At 37.2% G+C, this 17,210-nt stretch overlaps 1 protein-coding gene across 8 annotated transcripts in view; it reads left to right on the top strand.

Moving 5' to 3' along the window:
• The window catches only part of DNAI7 (dynein axonemal intermediate chain 7), a 92,915-nt gene that overhangs the window by 18,557 nt on the left and 57,148 nt on the right, over positions 1 to 17,210 (top strand). For 6 of the 8 annotated variants that reach the window (XM_007503514.3, XM_007503513.3, XM_007503512.3 and 3 more), the window contains 5 exons: positions 1,701 to 1,792; positions 6,286 to 6,387; positions 9,800 to 9,937; positions 10,934 to 11,080; positions 13,028 to 13,131. In XM_007503514.3, coding sequence (XP_007503576.1) covers positions 1,701 to 1,792; positions 6,286 to 6,387; positions 9,800 to 9,937; positions 10,934 to 11,080; positions 13,028 to 13,131 — 583 coding nt within the window. The remainder of the gene's footprint in view (positions 1 to 1,700; positions 1,793 to 6,285; positions 6,388 to 9,799; positions 9,938 to 10,933; positions 11,081 to 13,027; positions 13,132 to 17,210) is intronic. The other 2 variants (XM_056799409.1, XM_056799407.1) reach the window with 1 other exon arrangement.

The following is a 17,210-nucleotide window of genomic DNA, read 5'->3' as shown; positions in this document are numbered from 1 at the left end:
TGTATATTAAATATAAATAATATATACTAGATATACACATATATTATACATCTATAAATATATAATAAATGCAAACTAGATATAAAGGCTACCATGACATAAGTTTTGTCCTCTTATAGTTTATATCCTATGGGAGGAGACAGCAATTAGTTGAAATATTAGAAATGTAATTGAAAAATTAAAATTAATTCAATAAGTAAAATGCTCACCAAAATTTGTTCCAGATTACATTAAACCTCAAGGTAATTTTTCTGGTTGGCAGCTAGGTGGCACAGTTGATAAGACTGCCAGGTCTGGAATCAGGGAGACTTCTCTTCCCAAGTTCAAGTATGACCTCAAGTATGTGTGTCCCTGGACAAGTCACTTGCCTAGTCTGCCTCAGTTTCTTCATCTGTAAGATGAGATGGAGAAGGGAAAGTCACATCTCTCCAGTATCTTTACCACGAAAACCTCAAATGGGGCACCAAGAGTCAGACAAGACTGAAACTTCTGAACAACAACAACAATTTTCTGGTCATATATAGTTGTCTAACCAAAGGAGGTTCTCGCACTTTAAACTGTTTGTTGTTTTTGTTGTTGTTGAGTCTTTAGCAAAAACTTAGATTCTTTTGAAAATGCTGTAAAGTCCCAAGAGTTAAAATATTTGTGGTAATTTTAAGCACTTAAAAAGTAGTGCCCATTGGTTGATGTGGCTTTTTTAAAAAACAGCTATTTAGAGGAATCTAGTTACTGGAACATAATGAACAAAGTCATGAACTCAGAATTTTAATCTAAATTCTTATATTGCCTTTTTAATGTAATCTGGCATAAATTCCTTTGTGTTTTCATTATAAAATGGAAAATAGCATCATATCTGCTTATTAGAAATTCGAACATTAGAAATATCATATTAAAACAAACCCATAATGCATCTAACTTGACATTTTTATCTGATAGCTATTAGCAAGGAAAGATACTAGAGATATACCTTGAAGATTCCATTTTCCCCCTAAACAGTATATTATGAATCTATCAATCACCTGATCCTTTAAGCCCTTCCAGAACATATCGATATTTTCTCTCTATACAATCTCTAAAGGTAAGAATGTTTTATTAGGATATTTTGTATGTTGTAAGTACCTCGTTCACCTTTGTATTCCCATTACTCATATTATAGTGTTATAGATCTATTCCAACTCAAGCTTCATTTTGTTCAAGACTGAATTATCTTAAACTTTTTAGTTCATCTTCATATTAAAGCAAATTCCATTCCCACTATCATTCAGCAACATTTCTCCCCAAAGCAATCACTAGTTTCTTTCTTTCTTCTCTCTCCCTTTTTTCCGTTCTCCTTTTCACCCCCTTATTACCCCTCTCCTCTGTCTGGTGGAAGGGTTGTAACTTTTATGAACCATTTAGTAAAGGCAGAGCTTGTCCTTTAAAATGCCCCAATGGTGTTTTGGGTGGCAATACTTACATAACCCAGATTGCATTGCTCGCCAGCTCCAGGATGGGGGAAGGAGAGAGGGAGACAGACATTTTGGAGCATATAATCTCAGAAAACTTATGTGGAAACTTGTTATGTGTAATTGGTAAAAAAAAAAATAAAAGAAAATAAATAAAGGGCCCCTTAAGTCTTTGTAAATAAAAATGAGTTCAGGTCATTTTAAGTATTCTTAAGTGCCTGCATTCCTGATACACACTGATGTTTTCTTCTTCAGAGGAAGCCCGTTTGAAAGCTGAACGGGAAGCAGCAGAGAAACTTGAAAGAGAACAAGTTGAAAAGCGCAAGTGGGAGGAATTGGTAGAAAAGGTCAGTTCACAACTTCGCAGGAATACCAGAATCCTAGAACTGGGGAGGAGCTGGAAGGAGCCAACAGGTGGCCCAGTCTAGCTTTCTCTTCTCTAAGGGCACCATGATGTACAGAAATACTTTGCTTCCTTGTGTACATGCTGAAGGCTTCTGGTATGTATAGAATGTAAGAGCTGAGAGGGGGGTCTTGATGTCAGCACTGCCTTGCACAAAGTAGCCACTTGAGTTTGTTTGTATTATGTGGAGGGAAACAAGTAGAAGGAGCTCTGGTTGTGAAGGCAGAGGTTGTACCTGTGTTCGAATCCTGCTCCTGCTGCTTAGGTAATCATGTGGGTGTTGATTTCCTCCTTTGTGCTTGGACTAGAGGGCCAGTGAGGTCCTTTCAAGCTCTCAATCTGTGATTCTTATCTTATTTAATTGATTTGAAAAGAGTCACCGTTTCTGGGTCAGTTTGTCTCTCCTTGCACATTTCTGGGTCAAGAAACTCACATTTTTAAAAGTTTAAATGGCAGCACAACAGGGTGACTGAATGGCCCGAGAGCCAGGCCTAGAGATGGGAAGTCCTGGATTTAAATCTAGCCAAAGACACTTTCTAACTGTGTGACCCCGGGCAAGTCACTGAATCCCATTTGCCTACCCCTTGCCCTTCTGTGTTAGAGTTGGAAGGAAGTCAATAGAGGAATGCACAAGCGTTTATTAAACACTCACTCTAATGCAGACACTGTGCTAAGCATGGGGAATATAACACTAACTGAAAGAACTCCCATGGCAATGGGCAAAGACAATATGTATAAAAGGACGGAGGCTGAAGTCAGGAAGCCCAAGTTGGAGGCTCAGCAAGAGTGGAATCCACAAGCTGGCCCAGCTGGCTGCATGTGGCAGGGGAGTCCTAGGTGGGAGCCTCAGGGACTGCTATCCTGGACAGAAACTGGGAAATGGGGAAGCAGGGGTCTGGGAGTTCTGTTGAATTGGAGGCACCTATGGAACAGAGTTGGAAATATGAGGATGATCTACCTAGATTTGGGAGTCATCGGCAAGGAGAGGATAGTGGGGTCCTTGGGAGCTCAGGAGATGGTAGGAGAGAGTGGGAACAGAGAGGAGGGCACAGGACAGTCTTGGTATAAGCACACAGCGGGGGTGGGGGGGTAGGGGGGGAAGGGATTCCTGTGACTTGGGAGGAGGATTGAGAAGCAGCAGTCAGGGATCCTCAGGATGTCTGACTGAATGGGGGCAGATCATCCAGCTCTCACTTTACAATGTTAGCAAAAAGGTGATGTTTTCATCAGACTGAATAATGATTTTTAAAATCTAATGAGAAACTATAGTGATTGTTTCTACTCTATAAATGCACAAAGCCAATCTAGAAGTCTACAACAAAGTAAATGTCAAGCCATTACAGGCCAACAAATTGGCAGTCCTTCATTGTGATCAGAAATGGGTCAGAAACACATGTATCGTACAGGTCTTTGTGTCTGAAGGTAGCAAACAAGAGAGGAAGGACCCCTGAGAAAGCCCTAGTAAAGTTGCAAAATCCCAAAATGGACAGAAAGCCCTAAAGCAGGGACATTAAAATTGTTGGGGGGCACGGGGGGGAATCTGTCGCACAGCATGGTAAAACTCATATGAAAAAAGCCCCAGGAGCTAGGCTCTCTGAGGTCCCCAACACTGTCTTGAACTGTCAAGAGATACCTGAAGTTCTAGCACCCTGAACTTAAAAGATCCAATGTGATCTAACCTTGAAAGATAATGGTTAGGAGAGGAAGAACCCAGAGGATCCAGAGTGAGACCAAGTAAGGCTGACCATACTACCGGAAAGTGTAGCAGGCATTTGAATCTCATCCTTGCACAAGTACCTAAATTTAGAAACCAAAGATGGAGAGACGACTAAATAATACTGATCAGTATAAAAAATTATTCATGATCTATCCTGGTCCAAAAGAAGGAGAAATTAGCTCTATAACAACTGCAAGGAGAGACTCAAAGGAAAAATGGATTTTCTACCAAGATGATAGGATTAACTAGAAGTAAATAAAGCAAACTTTGAAAGTCAAATCAAATCTATGGAGGAAAGAATTGGAAGAAACAGCTGAGAAGAGAATATAGTAAACCACATCCATGTAATGGATTCCATGAAAGTAGAATAAGCCAAACAGAAACCAAGGAGTCCATTAGATAGCAAGAAATGTTAAGAAAAAAAAATAAAAGATTGAAAAAATAGAAGAAAAATTAAGACATCTGATATTTTTTAAATGGGTGAAGGAAAGAGAAAGATAACTAAAGAATCATTTTGGCATCATTTAAGAATCACTGGATTACCTGAATATCATGGTTAAAAAAAAAAAGGACTGGACACTATATTTTATTTTATTTTTTTAAACCCTTACTTTCCATCTTGGAGTCAATACTGTGTAGTGGCTCCAAGGCAGAAGAGTGGTAAGGGCTAGGCAATGGGGGTCAAGTGACTTGCCCAGGGTCACACAGCTAGGAAGTGGCTGAGGCCAGATTTGAACCTAGGTCCTCCCGTCTCTAGGCCTGGTTCTCAATCCACTGAGCTACCCAGATGCCCCCTTGGGCACTATATTTTAAAACATCATAAATGAAAAGTGTTCGGGTCTATTAGATCCAGAGAGCAAAGTGAAAACAGAAAGAAAGCAATTTCTGCCAAAAAGAAATTCTGAAAGGAAAAGTCTCAGGAAAGCCATAGCCCATTTAAATCCAAAGCTCCCATATCAAAGGGAAGATACTTTAAGCATAAGGAATTTAAGCAAGAAAGGATCCACTCTAAAGATTACACAAGATCTGGCAGCTTCTGTAATTAAGATGAGGAGATCTTAAAATACAATATTCTAAAAAGCAAAAAGAGAGAGGCTTAAGACTGAGAATAACTTACCCTACAAAGAGGAATAGAATCCTAATGGGGGAAAAAATGAGTTTTTAATGGAATAAAAGTCTTCTATGCATTTCTGATGAAAAAAAACAGAACCCTGAGAAGGAACTTCAAAATACAAACACAAGTGCCCAGAGGAATCTAGAAAGGTAAATAAATGTAAATAAGCATTTGAAAGGCACTTGCCCTATATGATAGTATAGTGCTAACATTCTAACAGAAAGAGAAGGAACAAATATCACTTCAGATTTTTAATGTCTGAGGGAATATTGAGAGAGCTAAATAAGAGAAACAGAGGTCATGAAGGTTGGTTCTGTTATTTTCTTTTTTAATCTCTTACCTTCAATCTTGGAATTAATACTGTGGCAGAAGAATGGGTAAGGGTGAAGCAGTGGGGAGTTAAGTGACTTGCCCAGGGTCACACAGCTATATAAGTATCTGAGGCTAGATTTGAACCTAGGACCTCTTTTCTCTAGGCCTGGCTCTCAATCCACTGAGTCATCTAGTTGTCCCCAGTTGGTTCTATTCTGAGAATTGAAGAAGGGAAAGATAAGGTAAGGTAAAAGGAATACACTAGTATTGAATGCAGGAAGAAGAGGTAAAACTTATTCATTCCCATAATTGAGCTACATAAGAAGAGTATCTCTACATGAAATTAGGAGCAGGGAGACTGCATCTATCAGATGAACCTCACTTTTCTGAAATGAACAAAGGATGTTGGTCTCACAGCCACAGTCTGGTGTAGAAAGACATCAAACAACAGAAAAAGAGTATCTGCCCTGCCTCATAGAGGCAGTTTTCCCCCAAGAGTTCCTTATACCAACGAAATCCCAGGTTCAGTCCCTTCTGGGCCAGCTCCAGCCAACTTTTCTCAAGCTTCCTTCTTGAACTCTCTGGAGACTAGGATGCTGTGAATCACCCTCTGCTCCCCAGTTCTGAGCATTTTCTCTAGCCCGACTCTCTGCTAGGACTGGCTTCTCTGGCTTCCTTTCAAATCCAACTAAAACCTCATCTTCTGTAGGAAGCCTTGCCCATCCCCTCCTCTCCACTTCCTCTCTGCCCAATGATAGCTCCTTTGTTCCCATTATGGATGTTTCTCCACAGTGGGATGATAAGCTCCTGGAGAACAGGGATTATTTTTTTACTTTAGTTTATGCATCCCCAGTGCTTAGCATAGCGTCTGGCAAATTGCAAATACTTAAAAAAATGTTTATTGACTGACTATCTATTTCTAGGTCTATTTCTCATTTCCCTGCTCAAATATAACCTCCTTGAATCCAGGGACTTTGTCCTTTGGTCTTTGTATCCTTGGGGTCTAGCCTAATGCCAGGATCTAAGTGCACATAAACTCTTGGAGATTGATTGCTTCATGAGGACAGGGGTTTCACAGGGCACGGCAGAAGGGGAAGGAGGAGCTGCCAAATATGTGCAAGGGTAGAGAGTTGCCAAGAAAGTGATAACTGCTATACATTTAAATTGTATTTGTGCTCATTTTAGTATGGTTATCTGAAACTGCACAAGGAAGTTAAATTTGGTGCTATTAATGATTAAATAGAAAGCTAAAAGTTACATTAAGCAATTCTCACTATTGCTCCTGTGCTCACAGGATCAACTTCGGAGAACTGAAGAATTTGAGGAACTTTTTTTATTAGAGAAATGTTTTATTGATGCAGAGAAATGGAAAAAGGAGGTTAGAAACCTTTCAAAGGTAAGCTTAAAAACAAAACAAAACAACAACCTTACCTTCTCTCTTAGAACTAATAATAAGTAATGGTTCCAAGGCAGAAGACGGTTAAGGGCTAGGCAACTGGGGTTAAGTGACTTGCCCAGGGTCACACAGCTATGAAGTGTCTGAGATAAGATTCAAACCTGCGTCCTCTGGTCTCCAGGCCTGGCTTTCTATTCATAGAGCCACCTAGCTGCCCCCTAGGTAAGGTTACTTTCATAAAACACTTAAAATTTTAATTTATAATAATATTTGAAAGACAAATTATGTGTTCAGACTGGTGTTAAGGAGGTAATATACTATAGACAGATTCAAAAGGACCTAAAATTGATTAACATGATCCTTCTCTTACTAATTATTGGCTTTGGGCACATTAAATTCTTTCAGACTTTCCCATCTGTAAAACAGGATTAATACTTAGACTTCTGATTTCAAGGGTTGCCTTGAAGTTACTATTTTCCTCTTTAGAGGGATGGGAACCAGATCAATGATTTCAGTAGAACCTCCCTCTCCCAGTGGCTGTCAGCACTTTATCTGCAGTTTAACTTATCAAACTGTCCAGAGAACTGAGAGATTAAGTGACTTGTCTGAGGCCACACAGACAACACATAGCAGAGATAGTATTTGGACTCAGGTCTTCCCAGCTACCACACCATTCTATATAAATTCAAGTTATTGTCCCTTGTGGGTACCAAGGACTCTACAGCTCCCTTCCCAGGTTATTAGAGGCAGGACTCAGATTCTTCCCCATCACTAGTGCTTTCTTTCTAGGATCACCTCCCCCTTATGCTGACTACCACAGATACATAGCTGTGTCAAGCTTGTCTCTCCCAGGAGACTGAGCTCCTTGAAGCCGGGGGCCTTATTGTTTTGCACTATCTAGCACATAAATGCTTGTTGACTGATTGACTCACAACTTAGTGGGCATTTGATGAATTTTTGGTGAATTCTGGGGAGGCCAGGATTGTATGAACTGAGTGATTTCATGGGTCATAATAACAATCATTTTGTATTTATTGAGTGACTTCCAGTTGGCAAAGTGCTTTCTTTACAACTCAGTGAGGTAGGATAGAACAAACATTATGGTCTACATTTTACAGAAGAGGAAATTGAGACTTGGAGAAGTTAAATGACTTATCTACAGTTACAGTATTAGTAAGTGGCTAAGACTTTTGGCTTTAGATCCAATACATTTTCCACGGTATCATACTGTTTCTGTGAACTGGAAAAAGTCAGGGAGCAGGAAAAGAATATAAAACTTGAATTTTATATGAGCAGTGACTATGAGTAAGGCCTAGCTGCTCTGAAGTTTTCTGTTTTAATAAAATTGTGAAAAAATAATCTGGGAAAAAATTAAGATTGATGAATGCACCAATGATGGAGTATGTGAACTGGTCCAATCATTCTAGAAAGTGATTTGAAGCCATATCTAAAAAGTTGCTAATAACCTTTAACCCAGGCATATGTGTAGTAGGACCATTTCCAAAAAAGATCAAAGAACAAAGAAATGTACAAAAATATTTTTAGTAGCTCTTTTTATGGTGGCAAAAAATTGGATATTGAGGGAATGTTCATCAATTGGAGAAAGGCTACACAAGTTGTGGTATATGACAGTGATGGTATATTATTGTGCTATAAGGAATGATGAAGGTGATAGTTTCGGGAAAAACCTGAGAAGGCTTGTATGAACTGATGCAAAGTAAAGTGAACAGAACCAAGAGAACAATTTATACAATAGTAATATTGTAAAGATAACTACATGACTGTGTCAACACAATTCAAAAGGACCCATGATGAAAAGGGCAGCTTGGCGGCACAACAGATAGATTCAGGAAGACTTGAGTTTAAAATCTAGCCTCAGATATTTATTCTATGTGATCCTTGACAAGTCACTTAAGCCAATTTTCCTCACTTCCCTCCTCTGCAAAATGAGCTGGAGAAGGAAATGGAAAATCTCTCTAGTATCTCTGTCAAGAAAATCCCATTAAGGGGTCACAAAGAGTCAGAGAACTGAAATGACTAAACAACAATGTTTTGAAACATGCTTTCCATCTTGCAGTAGAGAATGCATAGACTTAATTAAAGCATGTTTTCTACTCTTTATCTTTCTTTTTCTCTCTGTCTTTTATATATGGCTTATGGGGGAATTAGTTTTGTAACATGAATCTATTTATAATGAATTTTGTTTTTCTTGTCTTCTGAAACGGAGGAAAAGGAGCAAGAGGGAGGGAGAAAATCTGAAACTGAAAATAAAATAAAATTGAATTTTAAAGAAAATAAGAGAGAAAAGAAATAAAGAACCATAGCTTGTTTTAATGGGTCAAATACTAAACCTGGTATTGGGAAGACCTGAGTTCATATTCTAACTCTGACACTAAGCTGTGTATCCATGGACAAGTAATAGAATCCCTGGTGTGGCCACCTCAGGGGGCTGGTAAGCATTTTCCTTGGCTGTCCCTCATGTATAGAACTTATTCTTTTCTCTTGGCTTTCCCAATATCCTTCAAAGCTAAACAAAAGACTCACTTTCTGTAAAAAGGCTTTCTTCTTGCTTACTCTTAGTACCTTCCATCTGAAATGATCTCCAATTTTTTCTACATTTATCTTGTTTGTACATAGTTGTTTGTATGTTGCCTCTCTCCCAAGGAAGACTATGAGTTCCCTTGATATTTGAGACTGTGTATGTGTGTTTTCCTCTTTCTTTGCATCTCTATCACTTAGCATGGTGCTGGACAATATTAGACACCATACACGCTTTTTAACTTGTTGGTTTGAACTTCAGTTTCCTCCTTTGTAACATGGGGATAATAATAGTTTTGATAACTTTCAAAAGATTGTCGTGAGGCTCAAATGAACCATTTTATAAAGCCTTAAGGTGATGGATGTCAATTATTATAAATCTACATTCACTGGCACAGAAAGAAAGTCCTGAAAAACATTCATGTAATCAGGAAGGACTTCTGAGAGAGGAGCTGGAAAGGTCAGATACTCTGGAGCTGTCCCACATTGTAAGCCAATCAATGAGATATCTTTGGGAAACCTAGGATTCCATCAAGTACAGTGCATAATGGAGACTTTCCCCCAGATTCTAGCTGGATGAACCCAAAGATCCAAACAGTAGGAGCTGGATAAACAAGGATGCTCTTATTTAATAATGTTTAAAATATTTTAAGGTTTATAATTGCTTTGCATACTTGATTTCAGTTGATCCTCGATAGTGAATCATGAAAGCTTTGGTAATCACAGATTAAATGTACATATTTTTGCATTGGTAAACAACCAGAATTTCATAGAGCTTGCCTTAAAATGTTGTTTTATATTTTTGTTTAAGTTTTGTCAGTGAAGAACTTGACTATTTTTTTTTTTTTGTTTTGCTTTGTTCTGTTTTTTGCAGTGGTTTCATTATATCAAGTGTGATGGAAGTCCAGATCCTTCTGTAGCCCCAGAGATGAATACTTTCATTAGTTTATGGAAAGAAAAGGAAAATGAAGATATTGATGCTGTGATAAAACAGAGTAAATTAGTGCTAGAAGTAAGTGTTGAAGTATGATCTAAATTCTAAATATTCAGTAAGGATATGGAATATAAAATTACACATGTACTTTGTTCTTTATTAATCATTAATCCCATAACATATGGTTAGTTCAGTATGGGGTCTTTTTAGAGCTTTCACAATCCTGCCAATGCATTTTAGTTCAAAGATACTTAAAATTCTGGTTAGGGGCTAACATGAATAACACAGACAAACACACAACATTTACAGCATTGTTTCCATGAAACTGAATTATTTTATTTAAAAATCAAATTACTTTCCATTGCCAGATAACAGGAAGCAGTGTTTTTTTTTTCTTCCTAAACAAAATTATAATGCAAATGACTGTTGAGTTAAGGTTAGTGTCACCATCATCCCTAAAAGGTATCATAGCTGTGTCAGTGGGGCTCCCTGTTCAGATTCCAACATCGATCCTTCTCTCAAGTACCTTATATTCTGACCATAACCAGCTTGTATCTTTTTTACTTATTTTTGGAACCCTTTCATTAGCCTCCCTATTTCTCTCCTCAGTGTCATCCTTCTGACCTTCCTTTGCCTTTTGCCTTTTGTAAAAGTATGAGGAGCAAAAACATCAGGAATAGACCAGATCTGGTCATACCAGTGAGATAGAGGGATAGAGGGAGCAACAAAAGTAGGAACAAGGAAGAAACAAAGAAATGAACAAGATTAGAGCAGGAGCTCCTGAAGGAGAGGAATGACAAGTAGATAAGGGATTTGTAACTCCTTTAATGAATTTATGGGCCTAAGCTTAGGAATTTCATCAGTTGGAAAATAATTAGGGCCTTGACACTCATCGAATACCTGAACTCCTTAATTTTAAGAAAAATCTTCCATTTTCTCCTATCCTGAATTATTTTTTAAAATGTGTATATGTTATATGAATGTAGGAAGGATATATTATTTCTCAATATAAAATGTGGACTATTCATTCTCTTCCACTTCCCCTTTTAATGTAGAAATATGTTTACATTTTAGTTAATTGAGAAACTGGAATTAGTTCTGTTGGATACTCCACCACACGAGTTGACAGATAACCAAGTGGCTCAATACCAAACATCAATTATGGAACTGCGGGAACTTCTTCACTTTAAATTCAATGAAGCCACAGAAACTTTACTTAGAGTAAGTGTGATATATTATTAGCTTCACTTAATTTTTACAAGTATTTGAAATTAAAGTACCACAGGAAATTTTTGCTGTGAAACAAAGAAATCCAGTTTTTTCATACACAGTCTAATACTCTATTATAGCATTGACTGGAATTGACAACATTATGTTAACTAACTTATGTTAACTATATTAAATAATTATATTGATTATTATATTATTTATATTATATTACTAAATATATTATTAATATAAATAATTTATGTTAAATAAACTTGGTACAAAAACCTTAGTTGCTAAAAGACTATAGTACATTCATTTTGAATTTACGATTCAAAAATGGTAGAGGGAACAGTGTGTAGGGGACACAAATAGCCTGAGAGAATGCATGGCCAAAGCACCTCCTGTTTCTAGGATGGTTGACTTATTCCTAGCCTTCCATCTCAGAGCTGAGGTCACTTCTCTGGCAGCATCCTTATATTAGAGGCTACTGTACTTCAAGCTAGTTCCATCCTCTTTTATTGTATCTTCTTTATTAGGTTTCTCATTTCAAGTTCTTCAATGTCTTCCATTTGTCTTAATACTGAATTACAACTGCTTATGTGATCATAAGAAGGAACCTCAGCTCCTTTAGCCATGTTAGGCAACTTTTTAGGGTCTCAACCTCACCCCCTCATTTAGGTTTAATCTGTCTTTTGAATTCTGGTGCTTTGCTTCTACCACAACTACTATTTGTTCACCCCAGTTTACTCTTGAAAAAAATTCCTTTCAATTTTTTTCAATCTCCCATATGTGTTATCAAGGCAAATAATTTTTGAAATGCAAATGTCCAATACTGAAAGATTGAAAGGAACTAGATAGGACTATTAACCTTTTCTTTTACGTTCATGACAGCAACAAAATTGTTGGTTTCCTTACAATGTGTCCTGCATGATATTTGCCCTCAAGAAGTTCATGATCCAAAGAACATAGTCTTTGGATTTTCCTTTCTATCTGTCTCATCTCTATTGAACCTATCTATTGAAAGAACCGTGGCACTGAAGTCAAAAGACTTGAGTTCATAGCCCACTCCTGAGACTTACTACTTGAGGAAAGTCTCTTTGGACCTCAGTTTCCTCATATGAAAAATGAGGGGGGGGGTGATTAGAAGACCTATGAGATTCCTTATAACTATATGATCCTGTTGTCACTACCGAGATGATTAAGTAGTTAATAGTTTTGATTAGGATATTTTTTTTCCTTCCCAAAAAACTTCAATGGTTCCCTAGTAGATGCTAGGATCAATTATAAACTCTTCTTTTAGGCATTCAAAATTCTTCAAAATTTAGCTCCAACTTACCTTCTCAGCATTATTATACATTATCCCTTTCCCCACACTCCAGAGTCTAGCCTTACTGGCCTTCTTACTGTTTTTCATCACAGCTCAAGTAGTTTTCTAAAAGAAACTGTTCCTGTTTCTCCCAACTGCAAGAAAATTTCCCTTCAGGATGCTATCCACATCCAGAGGAAGAACTGTGGAAGCAGAAATACAGAAGAAAAACAACTGCTTGATCACATTGATTGATGGGGATATGATTGGGGATGTAGACTCTAAATGATCACCCTAGTGAAAATATTAATAATATGGAAATAGGTCTCGATCAATGACACTTGAATCACATAACCATGGAAAAATTTTCTTAATGAATTAAATAAAATTGAAAAAAATTAAGAAAAAGAAAATTTCCCTTTAAATTCATTGGCATTTATTTTTGTATGTACAGATACATGTACATGTTGTCTTCCCCCAAAAGAATGCAAGCTCCCTGAAGGTAGAGACTATTTTCCTTTTGCCTTTGTATCTCTTGTGTCTAATATAGTTCTTAGCACATGGTAAGTGCTTAATAAATGCCTCTTGATGAACTCATTGATTGTTGCAGTTTTGAAGCTTTATTTTTTGTTATTGTTGCTTTATTTTTACAGCAAGCCAGTTCTTTTGGAGATACTGACAGTGGAAATATGGAGATGATCATTAAAGATGAAAACGTCACTTTGTATGTTTGGGCAAACCTTAAGAAGAATCCTAAGTAATTCTATATATTTTTTTCTTTTAGGCAGAAAAAAAAATCAAACTGTCATAGTCAAGTTAAAAAGAATTTCTTCTATAAATGCTAGAAATGTTCCCTGTATTTCCTTATCAAAAAGATTTGAGAATTGCAGTTGATAATCTCCTAATACATGATTCATAATAAGTAAGCAGATAAAGAGCAATCCCTGTCCTCATGAAACTTATAGTCTTGGAGACTATAGAACTATCATATTTGGCTTTCTTTTCTTGCCATTTCGGTTTTATGTGAGTTGAATGAAACTTACTTTTCTCCAGTTTACAGCAAGATCAGTATGAGTCAACAGCATGCCATGACAGCCAGAAAAGGAATGCAATTTTAGGATTCAGGTTGCTTCCTGAGACTTGTCAAAGCTGACAACCACTCTCTGAGGGAATGAATAATACTGGTGAAACAAACTTAGAATAGAAAGCATTTTTAATGGATCGTCCTCAGCAACTAATTGAAGGAATTGGAGGCACAGGCGTTATTTTCATCAATGCCCCCTTTTGAAGGTTAGGTACATTATAGGAGAAAACATTTGGAAGGAGAACAAACATCTGGCTATGAAGAAGGCACTGAAAAATGAGATTTAGATTTTGGGGACTATATCTTAAGATAAAGAAGCATGGCTTCAAACTGGGAGTAGAATGTTTAATGAGGACAAAGAAAGCACATTTGCTTAAAGACTTGATGGTCTGATTTAGAAGGTATTAAACTGAAAAAGGAGAGAGAAATTTGCCCAGATAAAGTTGCCAAATCATATACTGAAGAAAGCAACAATATGACACAATAATTTGCAGGAGAAAATCTGATAGTGTGACTTGAATATGACGATATAAAGGGTTTACTTAAAAGGGATGTTTAAATTTTTTAAACATATGTATGAATATATATATATGCATATATATTTATAAATGGTGATCCCAAGGTATAAAACATGGGGAAAAGTGAGAATATAAGAGGAAGAAGAACCAGAAGAGACATTATGGTGAGAATATGCTATAAACGAACTAATTGGAAGACTTCTTTCTACCTGTGTGACTTAGGGAAAATTAATATAACTTTCTGAGTTTTATCATCTTCAAAACTAATCAAATGTCCTTCCATCTTATCTGTTAACTTTAAATACTAAAATGTTATTGACTTGTTAGTGAATTAGATTCTTGGAGGGAAATAACTCCCATCTTAGTATTCAAAATAGATAAGGAGGCCGCCTGAGGAACAGCAAAGAGTGTGGGATGTTGGTTTGAATTCTGCCCTGGACATTTATCCATTAAGTCCCTTGTTGGGAATCTTTGAGTAATTATGGAGAATGGTAATGGTGCTGTGGGACTACTAAGTTTACATACCAGCTTTTAAAAAAGGGAAGACAGTAGATCCTTCAAACTATAGGCAAATAAATTGGTCATTCATTCTTTTTTTTTTTAAGCCTTTACCTTCCATCTTGGAATCAATACTGTGTATTGGTTACAAGGCAGAAAAGTGGTAAGGGCTAGGCAATGGGGGTCAAGTGATTTGACCAGGGTCACACAGCTAGGAAGTGGCTGAGGCCAGATTTGAACCCAGTACCTCCCATCTCTAGGCCTGGCTCTCAATCCACTGAGCTACCCAGCTTCCCCCTGGACATTGCTTCGTGGAGAAATTCTAGAACACATTATTTTCATAGACTTTTAGAAGTTTTGATCTCTTATTAGTTTATTCAGGCAGTATTTATTTAAAAAAAAAACAAGAAGTCATTCCAGGCCACTGTCATGCTTACTTACATTTCAGCATATTAAGAACATGTCAGACACACCATGGTTGGCTTTGATTGAGGCATTGGGATGAGTCTCTCTTGGCATCTGTGTACTTCTTGCTTTCAGTCTTTTAATTCTCTCTCCAAATTGTTCTTCTCTAGCCCTCATTTCTTTTCTCATTTTTTCTTCTTCTACTGTTCTCATTTCTTTTAAAATATTCTCATTTTATCTCTTCCAGAAATTCTAGATGGACTTGTCCAAGTTGTGATTTTCTTTGAAGCTTTGCTTATAGATGTTTGGAGTTACTCTCTTTTTCTGGGTTTGTAACTTAAACATTTCTGTCACCAACAGAGCTCATATTGGTGTGATTCTTTTTTTGTTTATTCATTCTTTCAGACTACTTCCTGACTTCACACTTTATTTTTGGATCAGGCTCTGCCTACTTCTGTGGAGAATATCTAGGCTAACTTTTATCCTCTTAGATCCTTCAGTTTCTTTCTTAGGGATATATAGGTAGATCCCAATCTCATCCCCAATGTCTCCCGATCTCTCCTTCTATCTCTCAATGTTGATCTGGATTGGAATGTCTGATTTTTTTCTTAGATTTCTCAATCAGACTTCAGTTTGGTAATTTTCTAGATCTTTGTGGAGCTGTGTTGGATGAACTGAGCTGAACTTCTTTTTGCCGCCATCATCTCAGCTTCATCTCTTCTTTGTATCCTTATAGTCAAGATAAAAACTGTGTTACAATATGTTTTAGTAAATTTTGGAACTGATTGAGTAACTCTTGAGTGGTAATTCATGGATAAAAATTAAACAAGTGGGAAAGCTGCAGAAGAGTGCTTTGAGGTAGCTATCTTTAGATTTTTTTTTTTGAAAAAACATCTTTTTATTGATGGTTTTTGTTTTTTACATTACATTCATTCTGAAAATATCCCAGTGAGTCACTCCATGGAACAAAACTTAAAGAGAAAAGAACAGTTCAGCAGAACTAATATAATGAATCTGTCTGACATTGTATTCAATATTTCATAACCATACCCCTCTACCTTTTCAATGAAGCGCGTGAGATGTATTTTTCTCAACTGTGCTCAAGGATCAAACTTGATCATTACAATTAGTTTTGCTTTATTTCCTTTCTGTTTATTTTATTGTAATAATTTGTGTATATAGATCTATTCTTTTCTAAGATTTTTATAAATGACTTGGATAAAAACATAAATGATCTGTTTATCAAAACAACTCGGATAGAGTGGATAAGTAATACATAAGATGGCAAAAGTTGGGATCAGAAAAGATATTGCTAGACTAAAATGAGGAATCATAGCTAAGAGAGTAAAATTTGAAAGAGCTCCACGTAAATTCCTGTTCTTCAGTGGCAAAAAGAAAAGGCACAAGAATCTAAGGACACAAATAGAATGGAGTTCATGTAGGAACCGACCTCACCTCCTATCAGAAAACAAAACCTTGAGGAAAATTGTGACATGTGAAAGGTTAGAGGTGGTTTAAACCCAATTATTCTTGGCTTTGAGGCTGCTTCTGGTATCCACTAAGTCATGCTGCCTCCATTATAATGCCATTTTGAGATTTACTCATAGAAGCAATGTCCCAAACAAGGCAATATATTGATAGTCTTGTATCATCTGTCATGGCCAAATTGTGCCTGAATTCCCATGTCTATTTAGGGGGCTAGGCTTGGGGAAGGACATTAACAAGCTCAGGCAGGTCTAGAGAAGAGTGGCCACAATGGTGAGAGACAGAAACCATCCCATGAGCAGAATCCTCTGGACTTCAACATGCCCTCAGGAGCCTGACCATGCTATAAAATCATATCATCCCTGAAGTCTTGAGTAGCCCTGCTCTGCTCTGAGAGGGTGGAAGGTGGGGAGTGGAGAGGATGGGGTCTAGAACAGTCACCTCTTCATTTCCTAGCAGGCTACATTCCTCTGGTCACCAGCTCATCCCTGCTGCCTCTTCTCCTGTTCTTCCCACCTTTTCATTGTCCATCTCTTTAGGTTATCATCCTCCATTAGATTGTCAGCTACTTGGGGGCAGGGATTGTTTTTTGTCTTTGTATCCACAGTTCTTAGCATTGTGCCTGGCACATAAAATGTTTATCGACTGATGGATTGACTGGATGAAAGTCCAGGAATTTTTAGTTTTGAAAAATTGATGGGGGGATGAGAGTCACATTAAAGGGATTGGGAGAAAATGATTAGATTCTAAATATCTGAATGATTGTTAACCTTGAAAAGGAATCAGGCTTATTTTGCTTAGAGCTAAAGGGGAACAGGGTTTTGGGGGGGATTTCCCCCCTCACCT

This window comes from Monodelphis domestica, chromosome 5 (genome assembly GCF_027887165.1).
Source record: "Monodelphis domestica isolate mMonDom1 chromosome 5, mMonDom1.pri, whole genome shotgun sequence".
Taxonomy (NCBI): domain Eukaryota; kingdom Metazoa; phylum Chordata; class Mammalia; order Didelphimorphia; family Didelphidae; genus Monodelphis; species Monodelphis domestica.
This window is presented reverse-complemented; position numbering and strand designations above follow the sequence as displayed.